Source organism: Pectinophora gossypiella, chromosome 3 (assembly GCF_024362695.1).
Source record: "Pectinophora gossypiella chromosome 3, ilPecGoss1.1, whole genome shotgun sequence".
Taxonomy (NCBI): Eukaryota; Metazoa; Arthropoda; class Insecta; order Lepidoptera; family Gelechiidae; genus Pectinophora; species Pectinophora gossypiella.
This window is the reverse complement of record NC_065406.1, coordinates 10,994,829-11,014,081: the sequence shown is the minus strand read 5'-3', so window position 1 is coordinate 11,014,081 and position 19,253 is coordinate 10,994,829. Positions and strand designations below refer to the sequence as shown.

General features: G+C 37.7%; 2 protein-coding genes across 2 annotated transcripts in view; one reads left to right on the top strand and one right to left on the bottom strand.

The window, feature by feature from the left end:
* Nucleotides 1-17,490, bottom strand: part of LOC126381948 (GTPase-activating protein) — a 28,463-nt gene extending 10,973 nt beyond the window's left edge. Inside the window, exons 1-2 of the mRNA XM_050031550.1 lie at nt 16,938-17,490; nt 6,522-6,642 (exon numbers count right to left, since the gene is read on the bottom strand). Of these exons, the coding sequence (XP_049887507.1) occupies nt 6,522-6,642; nt 16,938-17,022 (206 nt within the window). The 5' untranslated portion in view covers nt 17,023-17,490. The remainder of the gene's footprint in view (nt 1-6,521; nt 6,643-16,937) is intronic.
* Nucleotides 17,491-17,879: 389 nt separating this feature from the next.
* Nucleotides 17,880-18,997, top strand: LOC126381951 (probable histone-lysine N-methyltransferase set-23). Its single transcript, XM_050031568.1, has one exon. It carries the CDS (start codon nt 18,164-18,166, stop codon nt 18,995-18,997), a length of 834 nt encoding a protein of 277 aa, XP_049887525.1. The 5' UTR covers nt 17,880-18,163.
* The last annotated feature ends 256 nt before the right edge of the window (nt 18,998-19,253 follow it).

Here is a 19,253-nt window from a genome sequence, read left to right as displayed (position 1 = left end):
AAATGTTACAAACTTATTGTGCATTCGTAAAACAAAAAGGTAACAATACCACAGGATAAAAGACTAAGAAACGACTGTAAAGACGAACCGCAATTTAAATTATACTCGGAAAAGGCGTAATGACTAAGTTAATGTTGTCAAATTAGTCGCGGTATATTACATGTGCTTTTATATTCCCATTTGCAGACGTATCGGGGAATGCAAATTGTCAGTCTGGATTGTAAAATGCATTAATTAACTGAACATAAAGAGAGCGAATGGTTCATAAAACTTTGTATAGAATGAGTTTCTAAATTGCAAGAAAGATTACAGTGGACGTCATCGACACCTACAATAACAATATACCTTTGGCCGGTCTGCTTTGTAGCAGTGTTATCTGTACACTAATGTGTATGAATGGAGAACATAATGTTGGTTTTAATAAAATAAATAGTAAATAAGCTTGAATGGCGTCTCGATGCGCGCGATAAGGCGAGATATGCGGCGCGGGCGTGTGTGGGCGGCTATTCATATGGAGAAAGTTTTTACTCGCGCATCTCCCTTGGAAATATTTAAATAGCAGCGACAAACACTCCAATGAAAATTATATTCAAAATTATTTCAAACAATGGAAGAGTTGGCCGAATGATGCATTGTTTATCTTGGACATAATGAGAGTATGACAAGATTTTCCTTCCTGGAAGTGGAATAATGTGATGATGATGTTATTGTTTGTATAATTATGAGACTGTTTTTGGTTGGCGAATCTTGGAAAGTGAGTGGAGCATCGATCACTGTCTCGCTTCTCGTCCGATAAAGCGGAGGTTACGGCACTGGTTGACGAATAACCAATAACCTGTGCGCTTATTGCATCACCTCGTACTTTTTCTTCACGTGCTTATTATGGTATTAATGAGATACAAGTGGTGCATAACTTTAGCCTCAATACCAGTGTGTAAATTACGAGAGACAACCTTTTTTGGATTTTACATTAACATTCGCATTAAAAATAACTATGTATGTATTTACATCCCACTACTGGATAGAGATAACTCACTCGCTAATAAGCTTTAAAACTTTATAAAGTTTTGATATTACGAGAATTACATATATACATAAACTCACGCCTATTTCCCACCGGGGTAAGCAGAGACTATAGAATTCCATTTGCTTCGATCCTGACACACTTCTCTTGCTTCCTCCACATTCATCAATCGCTTCATACACGCACGCCGGTTCAGAGTAGATCGTATTAAATCTTTTCTAAGGACATCTCCAATTTGGTCAATGTAAGTCCTTCTCGGTCTTCCTCTGCCAGCCCTACCATCATCTTTCGCATACCGCTTTTGCAATAAGGCGACGAAAATTACGAGAATTAGTTAAAAAATATATCAGTAGTCACAATAACAAAGTTACCTACATTCGACATCCTTTAACGTATTTCCTCGTAGTAAAGCTGAGTTATAAGCCACAGATAATAATGTGTCAATAAACGCGTGTACATCAAAAGGCGTTTATTGAGTTAGCGGCATGGTGGGAGTGGAGAGAGCATCCGGCGCCCCGGACCGTGTGCAAGTATTTATAACCTGCCTGCTACTGGCTTAGGACGATCTCATGGCGGTTAAGTAGTTCATCGCCAAATCGGAGTTATTTGGGTTTGAATCCCAGTGGATACTTTTCTCTTGTTTTGTACCAAGGGGGACGAGAGATATCTATGTTGGCTAATCAGACGCGTGACCTAAGTTAAATATAAATCAAATCATATTTCATTTATAATATCAGTACCATACGATTTTTCGTCGAGTACAATATTTTATACAGGAAACCATCTCTATAAAATGCACTGTTTGCTATAAAAGTAAAGGCTTCGGCACACTAAAAGCGGGAGCTGGTCAAAAGCAGCGCAAGACCGCATTACAACCGCGTTCAGTTTTCAAATTTAATTCCCGTGCAACATGGAGAATATTGCCCGGAAATCACATAGTTGTGTTTCTATATTTTCTATCTGAAATCTTATAAAAAAGTCTATTTACTTTTTATTTTATTTTATTTTTTATTTTAATACACTACACTAATTCAATGTCTATTTCGTGTAAAAACAGGATGCACGCGTTCAAATTGCCGCCGCGCTGCACCTGCGCTACTAATACTGCTTTTGGTGTGACCCACTTCATATACCTAGTATCTGCGTTGCGTCGTCGCTGCTTTCGGTGTGCCAAAGCCTTAAAAGGTCCAGTGGAAATTCAATCTATCTGCGGACCGGAGGCGGAACACGACGGGGGCGGTAGGCGCATGCGCCATTATTCACATATTACCATACCTCACGCCTTCACGCAGTAATGCTTGTAATGAAACTTGTAATCAATATTTACCATCTTAAGTGCATTGTTCTTATTTGACATTCAAATGAGAGAATACAGTTATCACGCGACGCGGTTGTTATAACCAGAAGTTTTTTTTTACTAAATGGATAAGTTTTTGCATAATGTCTTTCAATGAATATAAGCTCTCACTGCCTTTGCTCATATTTATGAACTAATACTTATATGCTATTATATATGAGTCCAATAGCCTTTTGCCTTGCTTTTCTTTTAGAAGTTTTAGAAAAGTCTATTTCGGCTTGACGTCGCGTAGTCTGTTCAAATGATGACAGATAAGTTCCAAGTTTAAATTTAATACTATTACAAAACATATAAAGCTTTCCCATTTACCAGCTCCGCAATGAGGACAATTAGGGCAAACCACACCTACACGGCAGCCATAGCACCACGCACGAAATAGCTCGAGCCAGAGCAATGCACTTACCATCTGTGTTGCCAGTGGGTTTCAAATATTTTAGATACAGATTATAATATGAACTAACTATAAAGAAACCATGTTCCCGCTTTTATTTTGTATTTGAATGACATATTACTAAGAGTATTGATAGTCAATAGGTACTAAGTGAAATTAGGCAAACCTTAGCAGAATAGTCTAGCATACATTCCGTTAGAACACAAAAAATACTAATTGTACTTTAAAACTTCTAGAAGCGTAAGATCAGTTATATATTCCCGAAAAAACAACATTTCTATTCGTTCTTCAAAGAGAAAACTTCTCTGGCAACACTGAAGACCGTCTGCGCGGCGGGCGCAGGCGATGATCATTTTACGTGCCACGAGGTTCCGGGCCCAATTTATCACTTAAAAGCTTCCGCTTAATGCAGCAGCACTATTCGGGATTATGGACTTGCTTTTTATGACGCTCCCGATCTCAAACCGCTCCTGGAAATGACTCACTGCAATCTAAATGCACATAGTTTTTTAAAACACTTTTAGTTTGGAACGTACAGGAATATTTTGATTATAAACACATGTACATGAGAATTTAGAGCTTCTTTACATATATTTACGTTTGGAACGAGAGTTGTATTCATTGACTCATCCTATTTCCTGCTTAGATATTGTGGGGCTGTCTTGTTTAGTCTACTAAAGTTAGGTCACAGCAGTTTTTATTTCAATAAGTACATTTGTTACAACAATCTGTGAATAATTTTGGTGTTTCGAAAATATTAGCAACTAGTGAAGTCTCCACCATGAATTATTTACAAATTGTGTCAGGGATTTTCTTTTTGTGCAATAGGAGCCCAACAAGTTTGTAGGGCAGTTGCAGTAGTTAGGACAACATTAGCATGTAGCCCGAGTAGGAGTGCATTGATAAGGTATCGCGAGACAAAGAACCCATTAAGTGAACTCTACTGACGTGACATTTCCTTCGATATCCGACGCTCACCTCTCGGGTCACTAAATCATTATCTCGCTTCCGCTCTTCGACAAACAATACGTTCCGACTAAAGGAAGTAAAGAATATGTATGTCCTTTTATCTCAATTTCCTTTCTAGGTACTTCAGAACCATACAAATCTAGTCCAGTACAAAGTTACGGTGTGAGAAAAGAATAACGAAGATATAAAAAGATCTAAAGATACAGGTTCCAAGAACAAAAGCGAGCTCCTAAATCCGCGCTAATCTCTTTGACAAGTTCAACATTGTGGGTGGTTTCCGGCCGCTCCATTTTCCCACAGCTAATCCAGTAATTGGATTCATTACTGTGTCGTTAGCTCCCAAAACTGAATGGCGAGGGGTGTGGCGTGGTGTCGGCGGCGGCGGCGCGGAGTGTGGGGGTGGACGGAAGGGACGTTCCGCGCGGGCGCACGCGCCGGAAGCGCATCCGGGACGCGGCGCGCCGCAGCGCCGCCCTCCCTTAGCTGCACAATGCGCTTACCCCGTCCATGCACATAGTTTTAAATGTTTTAATGAGTTAGCACCTGTAGTTAATGAATGCAGCCGTCGTGACAGCAGGGATGAAGAGAGGAAACGGATGAGATGTAAGAAATAGTTTCCGTGTGAGGATATCAGCATGTTTTTATCACAAAACATATTTGGGTATGGTGCTCATTCTATAGAGATTATACGGAATTACTCAATCTGACTATCACTTCTTATACACAAATGAAGCCGTAGTGTTTCAGAATTCATATCGTTACTTTCTCTGTGTAAGTATAGGTATTTCTGTCTGCTGTAACATGTTCAGTCATCTTACTGTACAAGATGGATATTTTGTACTAATTTAACAAAATCATAGATACAGATTTCTTTTAAATTGAGCAGATGATACGCAGATCGTGTTCATATAGTTCATATGAATCAGATAAGGTGTAAACTTCCTTTTTTCTACTGACCAACTTTAACAGTCTGTTTACCCTAATAGAGTGCGCTATGGCACGCCGTGCACGTGAAAGCACCGGAAGCAATACCTTTAACACGAATACATGCCCGCCGCGGCCGGCCGCGTCGCTCGTGCCGACACATTAATAAACGATTCCAAGAAAGTCTCTCCACTACATAGTACTCCATGCTTCATGCCTCACAATTTCGATAGCAGACAGGAATTTTGAACACCCAACATGTCAGCTAATGGTACTCAAAATAGATTTTATGAAGTGATCGACTATAAAACTGTTTGCAACGTTTTATTTTCACCGGTCGCTCGTTACGAAAATATGAAATTCTCATGTATTTATTCATCTGATATCAAAATAACTCCCTATTGAAATCCCACCTGCCAATGATACTCTTGACTCATTGATAGGATGATCAATGAATGGTTTGTATGAAGCTAATAAAAGTTGGACTAAAACGATAACGGCAGAACTATTTAGCGTATTATTCATACGAGAGGCGAGATCGGATCATTAATAGAGAAGCGTAGCCGTTTCAATTTAGCTACACGTGCAATAAAATAGAGGAAATTCCACGTGTGTTGTTAAAACGGCAAATATAGGACGTAATAGTCTAATTATTCCCAATTTCCGAGGCGTCCACTCATTCACGAAGTGACAAACCTTGACCCGGTAATTTGTTTGCCCTCACGACGGGAATGGTTCCCACCAGATAACGCCGGAAGCCCGACCGGCCGCCCGAGCACCGGACAATGGATCCGTTATACTGACAGTTGACAGTTCAGGAGAGCGTTCAAAAAGTACGCAACCGCAGGGGGATCGACAGGAAGGAAACTTAAAAATAGTTAGGTACCGTATGCGAGTCAAGGACAAAAAGTGCACTGATGACAGCCTCGAGACGAGATATTATACATTTTACTAACGAAGGGGAAAGATTCTTCGAATGAGTTGGTTCTTGTTCTTAACAAATAGGTACTCGTAATGGAACACAAAACAAGTCACATACTACATATTTTCAAACTACATAATAGAAATCAAAATAATTAAATACTTAGGTGGCTAAGAGAAAGTTAATTGGTCTAACTATAGTTCTCTAATGCCTTATTAACGCGACATGAAATATGTAACACGTGCAATTAAAATGTTCAAACGAAGATTATATTACACGGCTTTCTACAATTAGTTGATGAACTATAATTGCCAAACGCCTTCTAAGTTAATTGAAACGTTCTTATTCAAGATCAAAAATATAGTTCTAGTTGTTACTATACAAACAACGTTCAAATCGATTCCAAAGTTACGATAGCATATTATGAATTCCATAAGATGATTACGAAATGTACAAAGAAACGTGGATGCGTGCTAAGCAAACGGACAATTTAGCTACTTTGCTTAAGTGACAACAATTTGAAACCTCTCAGTGTAAAGGTACATTTCGCAACTGCATGCAATAGTCGTATCATGAGAAAAGATACCTACCTAGTTTGTGACTCAATTGCGCTACCGGACTTTGTAGAGATTACATCGGAAACGTTCATGTAGTGCAATGGAAACCAGTTTCAATAGAATAGAGATGTTAAATGGAATTACCTACATTCACAGCTCTATGAAGAGATTTTAAAACTGTAATGTCAGTTGGAACCGGGACAATACGGGCGGATACAGTACGGTTGAACGACTTGGCTGAACAGTCATTACGTGTATTGCTCGAGTTGTGTCATGTTACATTACCGATGCGATGTTTGGTTACATGTCACTGCACCTGCCCGTGTTTGAATATGGAGATTGAAAACACGGGGTTGATGTGTCATTTGGTAACTTACTTGAGTGTTCTCTCCATGGTGGATGTGCGAAAAATCTCCTCTTGGTCAAGCGACAGCACGCAGTAAATGTCGCGGTGGCAGGCGGCGCCATGACTACGTCCTGGCAAGTTCTTTGCTTCTCCTGCAACAAATTACACTCTATTTTTTTATCAGTTCAATAAATTATATTATATATATGAGACAAAATAGATAAAATGAAATGAACTACGTTGCTTATCATCCGGAGACATGTTGTAACTTCGATTGAGCGTGATATTATAGACGATAGACTAACTGGTGTAATACAGTTATACATATCGATGAATGTATTGTTTGTCATTTGTGTATCCTTGCGATTTGTGTCTCTACTCTACACACTCCGATACGCAATGTAAGCGTGGTTTTATTTAAGACTATTAACTTTTTCACCTAGGGCAGATAGTGACTGATTACAAATTGCTTATTTTGTATCGTATGTTAATAATGCCATACTTTCTACTCTTTTTTCAAAAAAGGAAGAAGCCACTTTCAAGTATTTTTATACACTATAGTATAAAAGTAATACTTCTACGTAGTATACTAGTTACGCCATGGTAATAGGTATCCTAAGTGTAGACTAAAAAGTATCTATCTCCGTATATCTACTTTGAAATACCTACAGGGGTAAGTCCGCAGAGACAATGCAATTTATAAAGGATTGATCATGACATTAGTATTCAACTGAGAGTTTATGTCATTCATTAACATATTGATTGTCCTTGCGGTGTATTTTCTTATATGCTTTAAACATTTCTCATGCGTATTCTTCACAGAGATATCCATAACTGATAGGTAAATTGTGAATCAAGTTTTCGAAATACTCGTCGCATTGAGAAAGGACATGGGTTACATTGACTAACAACTGAACATCATTAAGGAGGAGTATGCAAAAATAGCCTACAAATTGCTTCTTTAACGATGTGAATGACAAGGATCTAAACGATATTGGTGCTTGGAACCTGAATGTTATCTAGTATACGAATCTCCGTCACAGCTGCAACTGTGTCGACGAGGTAATAAGAGGTAATGCGCAAACGCAACAGCTAGTCAAGCATACACGAGGCAAGAACATTAGACATTAGACACTGTGTCGTCCAGCGTCACCAAACGACTCATCTCCAATTACCTACACTATTGGACTGCCTCGCCTTTTCGGTTCAACTGTCGTCATCGGACCATTCCTCGGTTACTAAGCATTTCCTACGACTATATTATTATTACAGGACGTTAAAGCGACAACTTTGTAAACAAAGCCACTCATTTATTGAAGTGATTCAATACCTTTACTTATATGTAATGTTTAAACCTGTTTTATTGACTTAACGTTTTCGCCGTGGCATTTAAAACAATTCATTCAGAATATCCAATATGACATTTAGTAAACAACAATTTCCCCGTGGTCTCAACGATTTCTTCTCTCTGAGCGACCTTGGCGATTTCGTTATCGACGCTTTGATAATTTCACGACTTGTTCCGCAATCATCTAACTACTGTAAATTAAGGTTACCATTACAAAAATAATTGGGCACATTGGAAATCCGTATTATAGATACCCATTAAACGCGTTGTTATCGCTTTCGTACAGATTAAGTACTGAAATAATGATCTTTAAAAGGAAGGGTCCGTTGCGCAAGAGTCGCGACCTCGGCGGATATCGCTTTATATGGAGAGCCAAGGTGAGGCGACCATCGGCCCATGCGATTCCTGTCGCCGCGATCAGCCTATATTCTGCCCATGCCGCCTTTTTTATTCACCTTCAACGTAAATTTTACATTAATAAATGAATGAAACCTACCCGACATATTGAGTTAAACTCAATGATATTTAATATTTAAACGTATTTGATACCAAAAATGTGCCTTTCCTAAAGTGTACATAAATTATATAAATAAAATTAGTTATCTGTATTATTGCTATGTTATTTTGAAATGTAAAACTAGTGTTATAAGTTTCCATAAGGTTCAACCGGCGAAACATTGTAAATTATATGTAAGTACTATGAACTTGAATGAAATGAAAGAGATTTTTTTTATATACTTGCCTCTACATGTATTTATAATATCTCTTATACCTATGACATTTTACGAAATGTCTCTGTTAGAGTGTCTTATAAAACGCAGCACGCGATTACATAGTATGATCGACGTTAATTTATTAGTGATCGTAGCTTTCGTCGCGTTAGCAGCTCACGAATGCGAAGTCAATTGAAACAGTGTTCCCACATTTTTCTTACGTTTTCATACTTGTTACAAAAGGCTTTGCTTTGTGTGTAGAAAAAACTGAAATAGTAAATCTAGTTAGTTAAGATCTATGGGCGTCTCGCAGTGGAGTGTGTCAATTAATTTTTTGGTTGAAACAAATAAACAGAAATTCTGAGGGAAGCGCGTGTAATCGAAACTTGTAGTGTTATCGCCCAACACATTAAAAAAACTAGCTACAAATCATAATGAACATAAGCCAGTCATACTGAATAAGATTTAATGTGTAGGTATGTACTGTGAAAGAGAGTATGATTAATGGCCAAGTGGCGTAATAATCGAGACGGTTAAATGGTGCGAGTATTTTACCTTTACTAGAGTACTAACGCCTACGTCGAATACTTTTGCAGCTTAGCGTATCAAGCTAACAATTATTACAATAGACATGTGACGTGTACCAGTTGCATATTCTCCTGTATAGTATATAGGTGACGTAACGTTCAACAGCGTTATTAATAGTGAATTATGTTTTGAAAACCACTTCCTGGTATAAGGAAACAAAGCGCATAGGTAAGTAATGGCCGTGACCGATAATCCATACCAAGCATAACCTGTCAAATAAGTATGCAACATCACGATAATTTGAAGCAACATGGACAATGTAGCCGCCGTCACGCAATGTTCTCATTGTGTACTGAATGCCTCAACTTTCACGAAAAAATTTCCAACTCAAATAGCTCATTATTATATGTGTAATTACCCTTACATTGGAGTAAGATTTCATTGCGATAGTTAGGGCGGCTAAACAAAGGAAAGACCTTCTAGTGTCCGGAGGCTCCCACAAATTTGTCGTAATTGGACTGAGGGAGAAACTTGCATCAAACTGTACATAATTGCTGATGCAAAAACAACCGTCATCATCATCATGACATGACAGTAACACACGCCACCAAACTGGATCGTGGGAGAGAAACGGGACCCTCAATAATGGAATACCATCAGCCACTGAGGAAACGCACCTACTCGGTATTTAGTCACAATAGCGATCATTAAGATGTTTCCACACTCTGTGCGTAGCGATTGTTTCGAAATCGAGAGTACATGAACTATGTTGGAAATGTCTGAAACATGGGAACCATAAGCGTTTTGTTCTTGTGTTGATAGTAGGTACATTTTTGAATAGTCGTTTCTTAACCTACCGTTGCTTTATAGTAGTCATTCTCTAACGGTCCTCCTGTAATGGAATTTTATGTAAATGTTATGGGCTTCCTTTTCTAAGTACTTTCCGGCTGGATGTGAGAGTCGAGAGTGCACTCACCAGTCAATATTGATAACGAAACTATTTAGGCTTCGGGCAGCGCTATCAATCTTGTTCTGACACGTCGGGCTGCGAGGATATGTGCCGCTCGTCGCGCCGCTGGTCATCACTCCCGGAATATCATAGCGATGACAACATCAATGTGCACAGGAAGCACTAAATTCCCGGACTTACGCAACGCGACCCTTTTTCTCGCAATTCCCGTGAACTAACAGCTCATGCAATTATTTAATTCTGCGTACGCGATCGTGGCCGGTCAGCCAGTCAGCCTCGCCACGCATAACGCGCTATATATCAAACCAGCATTTTAATGTTGATTCTTAGTAAACTAACTAAACATTCCGTGAAAGGAAGGCAGCATTATTAAACTACTTATAGCAATGTCATTACAATTCACAGTAAATTCTAGTACAGTATACTTATATAAGGAAAATACTGGTAGAAGGTCAGAATAAAATATAAATGTGCATGCCTTTACATTACAGGTAATATTAAATGAATACGTAGTGTTGTGTTGGAAATCTGTGAACGTATCTTGAGGTAGCGCAATATCAGGTAGGCTGGCTCACATGTATTCTTATCTGATGAAGCTATTATCAGATGTATTATGATAACAGTCACGATAACGGTTTTGGTAATTGTGAATCGTAATTTTAGTTTCGTATGCTTTACTCTCTAGTAGATGTCTAGTAGATTCTTGTCATGCGACGAGACTATTAGAAATCCATTAGAATGTTATTGAGGTAAGTGATCTCTCAGAGCTTAAGTTTCCATGCAACCTACGTAGCTCAGCCGCTATTGGCGGTATAAAGTTGTCACCCACACAGGATCAGTCTGTCCTGCAGGTGGGCAGCGACTTGCGAAAGCAACTTGGCTTAGCAGCACGTTTTTGCAAAAAAACCGCCGAGTTGGATGACAATTTTGCAATGTCCTCCAATGAATGTTTATTAGGTCTGTGGGTGGCGAGCAGCTGTGTTATATCACGCGTAATCTATAAAGCCAAATGTATTTACAATCGTGAAAATTTGTAAATAGTTTAGGTACATATTGGCCCCGATTCCTGCAGACATCTCTTAATTTTACTTTAAGTTATACCTGTCATTTTCTTATCCGCCGAAAAGGAAAGGGACGGATGATTGACAGCTCTTAATTTTAGGAAGAATGAGTAAATAAATGAATAACCCGGGCGAATTTTTAGACGGTTGTTTTAGATTTGTGCTTAAAATTGACGTGTGTTCCATAAATTTTATGCTTGTCGATTACCCGTCCCTTTCCTTTTCGGCGGATAAGAAAATGACAGATATAACCTAAAATAAAATTAGATGGTGTTTACAGGAATTAGCACCATTATATTACACAGCCTGAATTAAATTATCGCGGCCTCTGTATATTGAGCATGAGTCATAGACACAACACAGAAGTTTGCCGACTAAGTTGTGTTATTTTACAAAATTATTTATTACTTTATTCAAGTTACTATAGACGAGACGATAAGCTTTAAACCTTTGGCTTTAAGTTACATTTTGTTCAAGATTGTTTGGTTTAGAAAACGTAGACGACGAAACCTTTCAATTGTATTGTACGGTTAGTCGATACCGGTCGGGTGATTGTAGTTCAAGATAAAGTGGCCCTTTTTGCGCGATATGATGTGAGCGTTGGCGCCAGTGCGTAGAAAGTGCACGTTGCTGGGTGTTGGTACGACAAAGCTTTCTCAGCCGAGACAGCTCGCACAATGGAAGGTAGGCCGCGGAGGCTGCGGCCCACAATGATGGATTACAATCTCACGCACGCACCGTATGAAATCAACTGGCACATGTACAACGGTGCCTACTTTACAACATGTCTTGCTTTACAATAACTTTAATAGGCCATCTTGATTGTCACAATTTCTGTTGCAATTTCAGACATTTTGCAAGAATGGCTAGACGCGAATCGTATGTATGCAATAATTGTTGCGAATTTTGACGATCGTTTTAATTGGCCAGCTGCATACTGCTTCGAAATTGTTCATTATTCTACACAAAACGAGTATTTTTGGTTAACTAACCCACCTACTGGAAACTTAGTATTTAAAGGACTTCTAGAACGAAAACAAAACATATTTTATAGCGTTTGTGTCAATAAAGCCATCTGCGATAAAATTGATAAGGAAAAGCGGAAAACGATTACGTCAAGGACAAAGTCGTTGCAGATGCGCAGTAAATATGAGGCTGTGATGTCCTCGTAATACAGAAACTGTAAAAACTCACATAGGTCATTGCACGAAACGGTATGCGCTAATCATTGCGGCAATTACCAAATTACCTATTGTTAGCGAGATGAAATAAAACTTAATTTTACACCAAATTCGAATATAACCGGTAGCTAATTAGTAATTAAAGAGATTTGTGTAATCAAAGAGCAATAAATGATTTGGATATAATTTGTTAATCTTATCGCCGACGAACGGTAATAGATATATATGTTATTGTGTTGATTTGTCAATGAATGTACCTGTAGAGTCCACACGTGGTGGTTGTGATAACGGTGACGATAAACGGCCGCGTTTTTCATTAACGGCGCGGCGAGTTTCCATGAATGGGTGCGCTGAATGGAAAACGCTCGGTTTGCCCCATTCACCGCGCGCACCGCCCGACGCCCGCTACGCGACGGCAGATATCTACACGCCGCGACGACCGCCGTCGGATGGATATAAGTCACTCATCAGCTCGCTGTCCTAGTAATACGTTACGTAGCTACGAATGTCACGCCTGAACTTCATTCATACTAAAATAGCACTGAAAAAACCCCGCGTCGAATCGTGCTCCGAGAATCTCATAAGAGATTAACTGTTGTTAGCGATTTTATGGCGTGTACTCACGCTCTTATGATTTATTTTTTAAAGTAGCACATACCGTTCTAACGACAATTATAGTAATAAAGTTTAATAAACGACTTCTTATAACCTTTGTTTAGTAATGTAACTGATGTAACTGAAGAACACTTAGCTGGAATTGGCTAATCAGTTTCATGATTTCAGTTTTATATTAAATATAAAACTTAAATAATCTTTAGTATACAAAGGATTAGTGTATAAGATTAGACATCATAGATTAGCTAATAGAGCCGGAGCCAGAGTAGGTATTTCGGCGGTGTAATTTCCGCATTGGTTCGGTTGTAATGAAAGGAACTGTCCAACGGTACGTATTTACAAAGCGGGGTGCGGATACACTGCCGGATTTCCAGCAGGTACCGTGTTCGGTGGCCGAGTGGCCGCACCGGAAAGTGTCAATGCCGCGGCTCCACGGCTCATTGGCTTTATGAGAACAATGTTTTACATCGCGACACTAGATACAATGCCTACTCAAACATTACGCAGCAAGTGGCGATGTGTAACGTAATCCGACTACTCAACCTCATCTGTTTTGAAAGCGCTGTTACAGTGAAACGTTAGTCTGCTGAGATAATTGTTGATGATCTCGCATCATCTTATCGGGTTACCAATTTTACAACGCTTGATGAGCGTTGCTTGGAAACAATTTGTTTTCTTAATGAAAATTATTCATTTTGCCCAACTTCTAACAAGGCCAATATTTCCAATGGCCTTCACCTTGATCTGAACTAAAACAAAACCCACTTAATGCAAATCATTCACGCTGTTTCAGATTTTCTCACTGATATTTAAGACACTGTTAAGAGTGAAGTACAGAGTACGTATTCGGAACGATTTTATCGTTTTATTTTTTTGTTACTGTTTTAAAGGTGTATATTTTTGTTTTGCAAATAGTGAATGTTGAAGAGACAGCGTCTTAAAGTTATTTTTTAAATAAGTAGAACTTACCTTAGAATACAAACGGTATAATTATTGTCAATAAGTATGTCATTGATCAAATAGATTTACTATAAGTACTGAGAAAGTAAACCTCTTGGTCTGGGGTCAGTACGCGCGGTTATCAGGCGAAATATTACCAAGCTTATCAAATTTATAAACAAATTACTTAATGCCTATGTTTAACACATTATCTGATATAAACACGACGACTTGTTTCGACAGGAATGCAGATTTATAATAAAATATATAATTAGCGATAAAATAAAACTAATAAGTTGAACAGTTGTAAAAAGGCAAGTTCGTAATGGCGCATCTTTAGTGAAATAGATAAATAAATTCGTGCACAATTTGTTATAGAGCATTTTTTATGCTTCTTTGTATAATTTGTAGGTTAAAATCCTTTAACCAACCGTATATCCACTAGTATTTACATTTATTAAAAAAACACAAGCAATTATTCTGGGCAAATTCTATTGAACCTCATAATCAGAGTAGTTTACAGCTAATAAGAGCTTCAGTTTATTCAAGAATTAAGAAGCGGTACGTGACTCACGCGGTGTTTTAAAGCAAGCAAAGTTAATTAAGCGATATGGCTCTTGAATGGGTCCGATGATATTTATGCTACACAAGAGTGCAAGGGGACAGGTATCCAATTGAGTCACACAATGCAAAATATAATAGGATACAATTAGCTGCTGCCCATTTGGGTGGGTTGTGTGAGGCAGTAAGAACAAAGGTAAGGTGTAGATAAGGCACAGGCGCGGCGGAAGTTGCCATAAGTATAAAGTCGTTGTGTTTATCGGTGCAGTACCGACGCCAGGGCGAGACGCCGCCGCTCCACCCACATAAGCTAGGACTTGCGTGTAGGTACGTGCTAGGTACTAATTGATACACTCATCATGAACAGCTACAAGTAGATAGAGGACTCGATATAACAATGGGAACTATTAGTACTTCGAAGCGCAAGCAACTAAATTGTAAACCAGTGAAATAATTTATACTGGGCAGAAATAAGAGTATGGAAGAGCAGACAGTGTAGGAACATGTCTAAGAGTAAAATGAATGCATGTGGTGGTACACTGTGGGGTGCATTGTATGCGATAGCGTCGCTTGCGGGGTCGGCGGTCGCGGGTCGCGCTCCGGAAAGCACAGTGCACCCTTATCGCGACAGACACACTCCGTGTTATCGGGGATTTATGCGCCGACACCGACACAAATCAATCATCTGTGTAGATGTTACTACTGTCATGTGATATTGCCATTTACTTGATTCATGAAGAGCTGTGGGTACAAAAGTAGAAGATGAATTCTGGTTTGGTCTGTCTTTAAAAAAAAATCATTTTGGTAATTGTAAATCTAAAATTGTACCTATTTCTTTTCTATTTGTGTTATTGTGTATTACTACTTCTTTTTGTTACATATTTATTGACACAATTGCATCACTATTCATAACAGTCAATACATAATTAGTCCCTCTTGATTACCAATGTATTACCATGATTGATTACAGATTAAAACAACAAACAAATGTAAGAATAACTTATTAGATTCTTATTCAATATTTTCAGATTCCATATCTCATGTCTGTCCAAAAAAGCTACCATATGTTCCGTGCTACTTATCATCCCAAATATATGTAATACAGAAGTAGCCTACTGAGTCCTGTCTGTTTTAGGGGAAGGGTAGGTAACCAGTTACTTTAAATATCATAGAATAGTAATACTAAAATATACTGCAAGTTGATAGGCTTGTGTATGTGGTTCTGTTTACCTTAGGACGGGTGAATATCTGTATACTGTATTCAAACTCAAAATCATTTCATTCATAAAAAATATCAATGATATAATTAACAAGTTTCTGCTTTCGTCTTGAGGGATAACCTCTAGCAATCTACAATAATCTACATGCAGGCATCCCAACAACGGGCGGGCATGCCTTACACGCCAATACTGCTTACCAAAAAACTGCTTATGGTTGGAAAACCGATTATAAGTTAGAGACGAAAAAAAAAACAAGAATGTTTTTGTTTCTCTCTCATAGAACACATATTTATTAAATAGTGTAGCCAAATATAATAACAAAAAAAAATACAATATTTAAGGCTATAGTATAGCACACTAATATCAGAATTTTCAGTATAAAGTCTACATTGAGGGACAACCAATAGGATGGATACCTACTCATATTAATAAAGGTAACATGGGTCAATGCTTATTTGTTATTGATGAAATAAAAATGTTGAATATGACATACTATTCAGATTTAAATGAAATGGAAGAGCATCCATGGCTCGTGGCAATCAATTGCCGAGCAATACTACAAATTTACAGCATCCATAAAAGGCTTTTATATGTGTGGTATTCTTAAGTTATACAATGAATGTGTTACAAATTAGCTTGTTTCAGGTGTGTCAACATGCATTATACATTATAATTATCAAAAAATTCACCGTAAACACCAACATACAGGCCGGGTCCCTTGCATTTTTAATTGTTTCATAATGTAATATTTTATTCTATTAATATTCAGGAAAGGCAGGAGATAATATATATGTTGGAGTCTAAATAATGGTGAAAATTAACAACATCTTTGCAGAGTACATTGTATATGGAATCTGTGAAATGTGCATTGGTGTGTTTATTTATATCTAATTGGTGATATCTAAAACGCCAACCGAGTGTACACACTGGATATCTAATCTTATATGATCTAGGCACGAGATTCATTGTGATCGTTGACTGATCACGATTCATTCATAAACTGTACGCGAGCTGTCAAAACATTACACCAAGAAAACAAAGAACTAAGCCCTTATTTCTTAGTATATCTTGCCGCGATCCACGTGTTACCGATATGTGCAACTTTTCCTATGATCCTATGCGCTTTTTATTAGTTATTCAGTCACATCTGGCTCAGAAAACGCCAAGATCCTGAGCACCACCTGTTCACGACAATGACAACAACAACGTTCACAATGCGCCCACGACCTAAATAGCTACTGCGAAATGGTTCACAGTATACTTCTACATAATTATGCTCTAAACATACAAAGAAATAAAAACACTACTTACCAATCTTTATTTTCAATCTTTCTTCAACTCGCACTTTACGCGTATCGTCCGCCATGTTAAATCCATAACTGTTTATCTCTTTCATCCGCTGTTATCTCTTTCGGAACGAGCCCCAGCTCGGCCGGCTTGTCCCGCCACTTCCGGAGTGTCGTAATGTTCTACTTGAGCCTGTTTCAACTATCTATCTCGATAGTTGAAAGCCAAACACAAGAAACTACACAATCCATTCTACGAGTCCACATTTTCAATGAGATTGGTCACTTGAATGATCACTGTTGCATTGCGCATGTGCTCAATACATGCACTTTATTTTATCAATGAATGCACTTTCTGGTCAAAAACACAAACATTCGCTTCACTATGAAGAAAATAAATCGATCACAATTATCCGGTATGTATTTGTCTCTAATAAGTTGCACATCACTTTAACAACAAAATATTTTGGAAATATCATATCTTTGAATGAACAAAAAGTATGAATGGACCATTACGTCACGTCACGAAAAGTTGCGCCTGCGCGGTTGCGATACGTCACTCGCACACAAGTTCGAATTCCAAATGAAAATGAGAAATACTAGGCAACATCGCCAGAAATAAGCTGTCTTTGTTGTCAGTTTGAAAAAGAAAATACTGTAAAATTTGTTGCATTGAGTGTATCCGAACACAAAATACTAAAACGTGATTGGTCGACTCTCAAATTTTATGGATGCGTTCAGTAGCAATGGCATCAATTCTAATTTTCATTTTAATATTTTTTTCTCATATTTGTACAATATTCGAAAATAATGAAATAACAATATTATATTTAATTTTCCATTTTATCTGTGAATGCACAAATATGTTAGTAAAATTATGTAAAATAACAGATTGAGGAAGAAAGTTACTTCAGAAATGGCTGTATGAGTTGAAGCTCTTTACTTAGAGAATTGAGACAAAAGTTAAGAAAAAGTCGGTAAAAAAAAGGTTATGTTATTTTTTTCCTAAAGTTTGTACCTATTATACGGTTTATAATATTAAAATAATACATAACGTATGTACAGTAATTACAACTGGATAAAAACAAATCATTTTTATTTTTATCCAGTGGTAGAAATACACATAATTTGTATAACAAGCATCAACGAAATATAAAACTTTTATAGTTCTAGTATGAAAGTGTTTTAAAAATAGAGGATGGACTAAAAAAAGTTAGTATATAATGAAAATATTTCTATTTAATTTATAAAATGAATGACAACTATACCCACAATGATTGTAGCCTTATTTATATAGTGGAGAATATCTTAGGGCCTTACGAAGATAATGAAGAATATGAAGAAATATTAAATGCTTTCAACTCTCAAATAACTCAACATTGTGTTTGCTACCAGACCTGCGAAAATGAATGTATGTGCATTCTGCAATCAGGTGGTAGTAACTATAGTTTAAAACCCAGTGCAAAGTTCTGTAGATATGTATTAAATTTTAAAGGAAAAGATATTAAAACATATCCTATAATTGAATGCAATAGCCTGTGCAAATGCCCAAGCGGCTGTGGCAACAGAGTTGTTCAAAATGGGCCTACAGATAGATTGATAGTAAAAAGTTGTGTTGACCAAGCTAAGGGCTTTGGTCTTTACACAGAAGCTCATATTATAAAAGGTACATTCATATGTGAATATGCAGGGGAAGTAATAACTGAAACGGAAGCTTTGAGGAGACATAATAAGAATAAAAATGAAGGAAAAATGAATTATATTTACTGTCTAAAGGAACACAGTAATGGCAAGCTTACACAGACCTTTGTAGACCCCAGTAGTTTTGGCAACATTGGGAGATATATGAACCACAGCTGTGAACCAAATTGTTTTATTATTCCCGTTAGAGTGGATACACCAGTACCTAAACTGGCTATTTTCAGTTGCATAGACATTCTCCCTGAATCAGAATTGACTTTTGACTATGGATCAAATGTATTGCCAACTGAATGTGTCATGTCGGCTCAAGAAAGAAGTAACAGAAAGAAGTGTTTGTGTAACAGCCAAAACTGTAGAGGATGGATGCCATTTGAAGTTTATTAGTGTTTACTATGGTGTATAATAATAAATAAAAATATTTTGATTTTATTTATATTTTTAATCTAAAGCCTAATGCTATGTAGCTTGTATTTCTCTTGTCTCCTACTAATGGGCAAAGGCCTCCCTATAGTTTTTACAGGACCCTCATGAGCTTCTTACAGCCAGACAGGTAGTCTTGCAGGAAAAGGGGCCAGCCTATAATAAAAAAAACCATTGTTAAGGTCTGGGTAAAATAAAAAGCACCTTTTTTGTAATAACT

What these genes read in the sequence shown, in the direction of transcription:
- LOC126381951 (XM_050031568.1), top strand. Translation starts at nt 18,164, where the DNA reads ATGAATGACAACTATACCCACAATGATTGTAGCCTTATTTATATAGTG.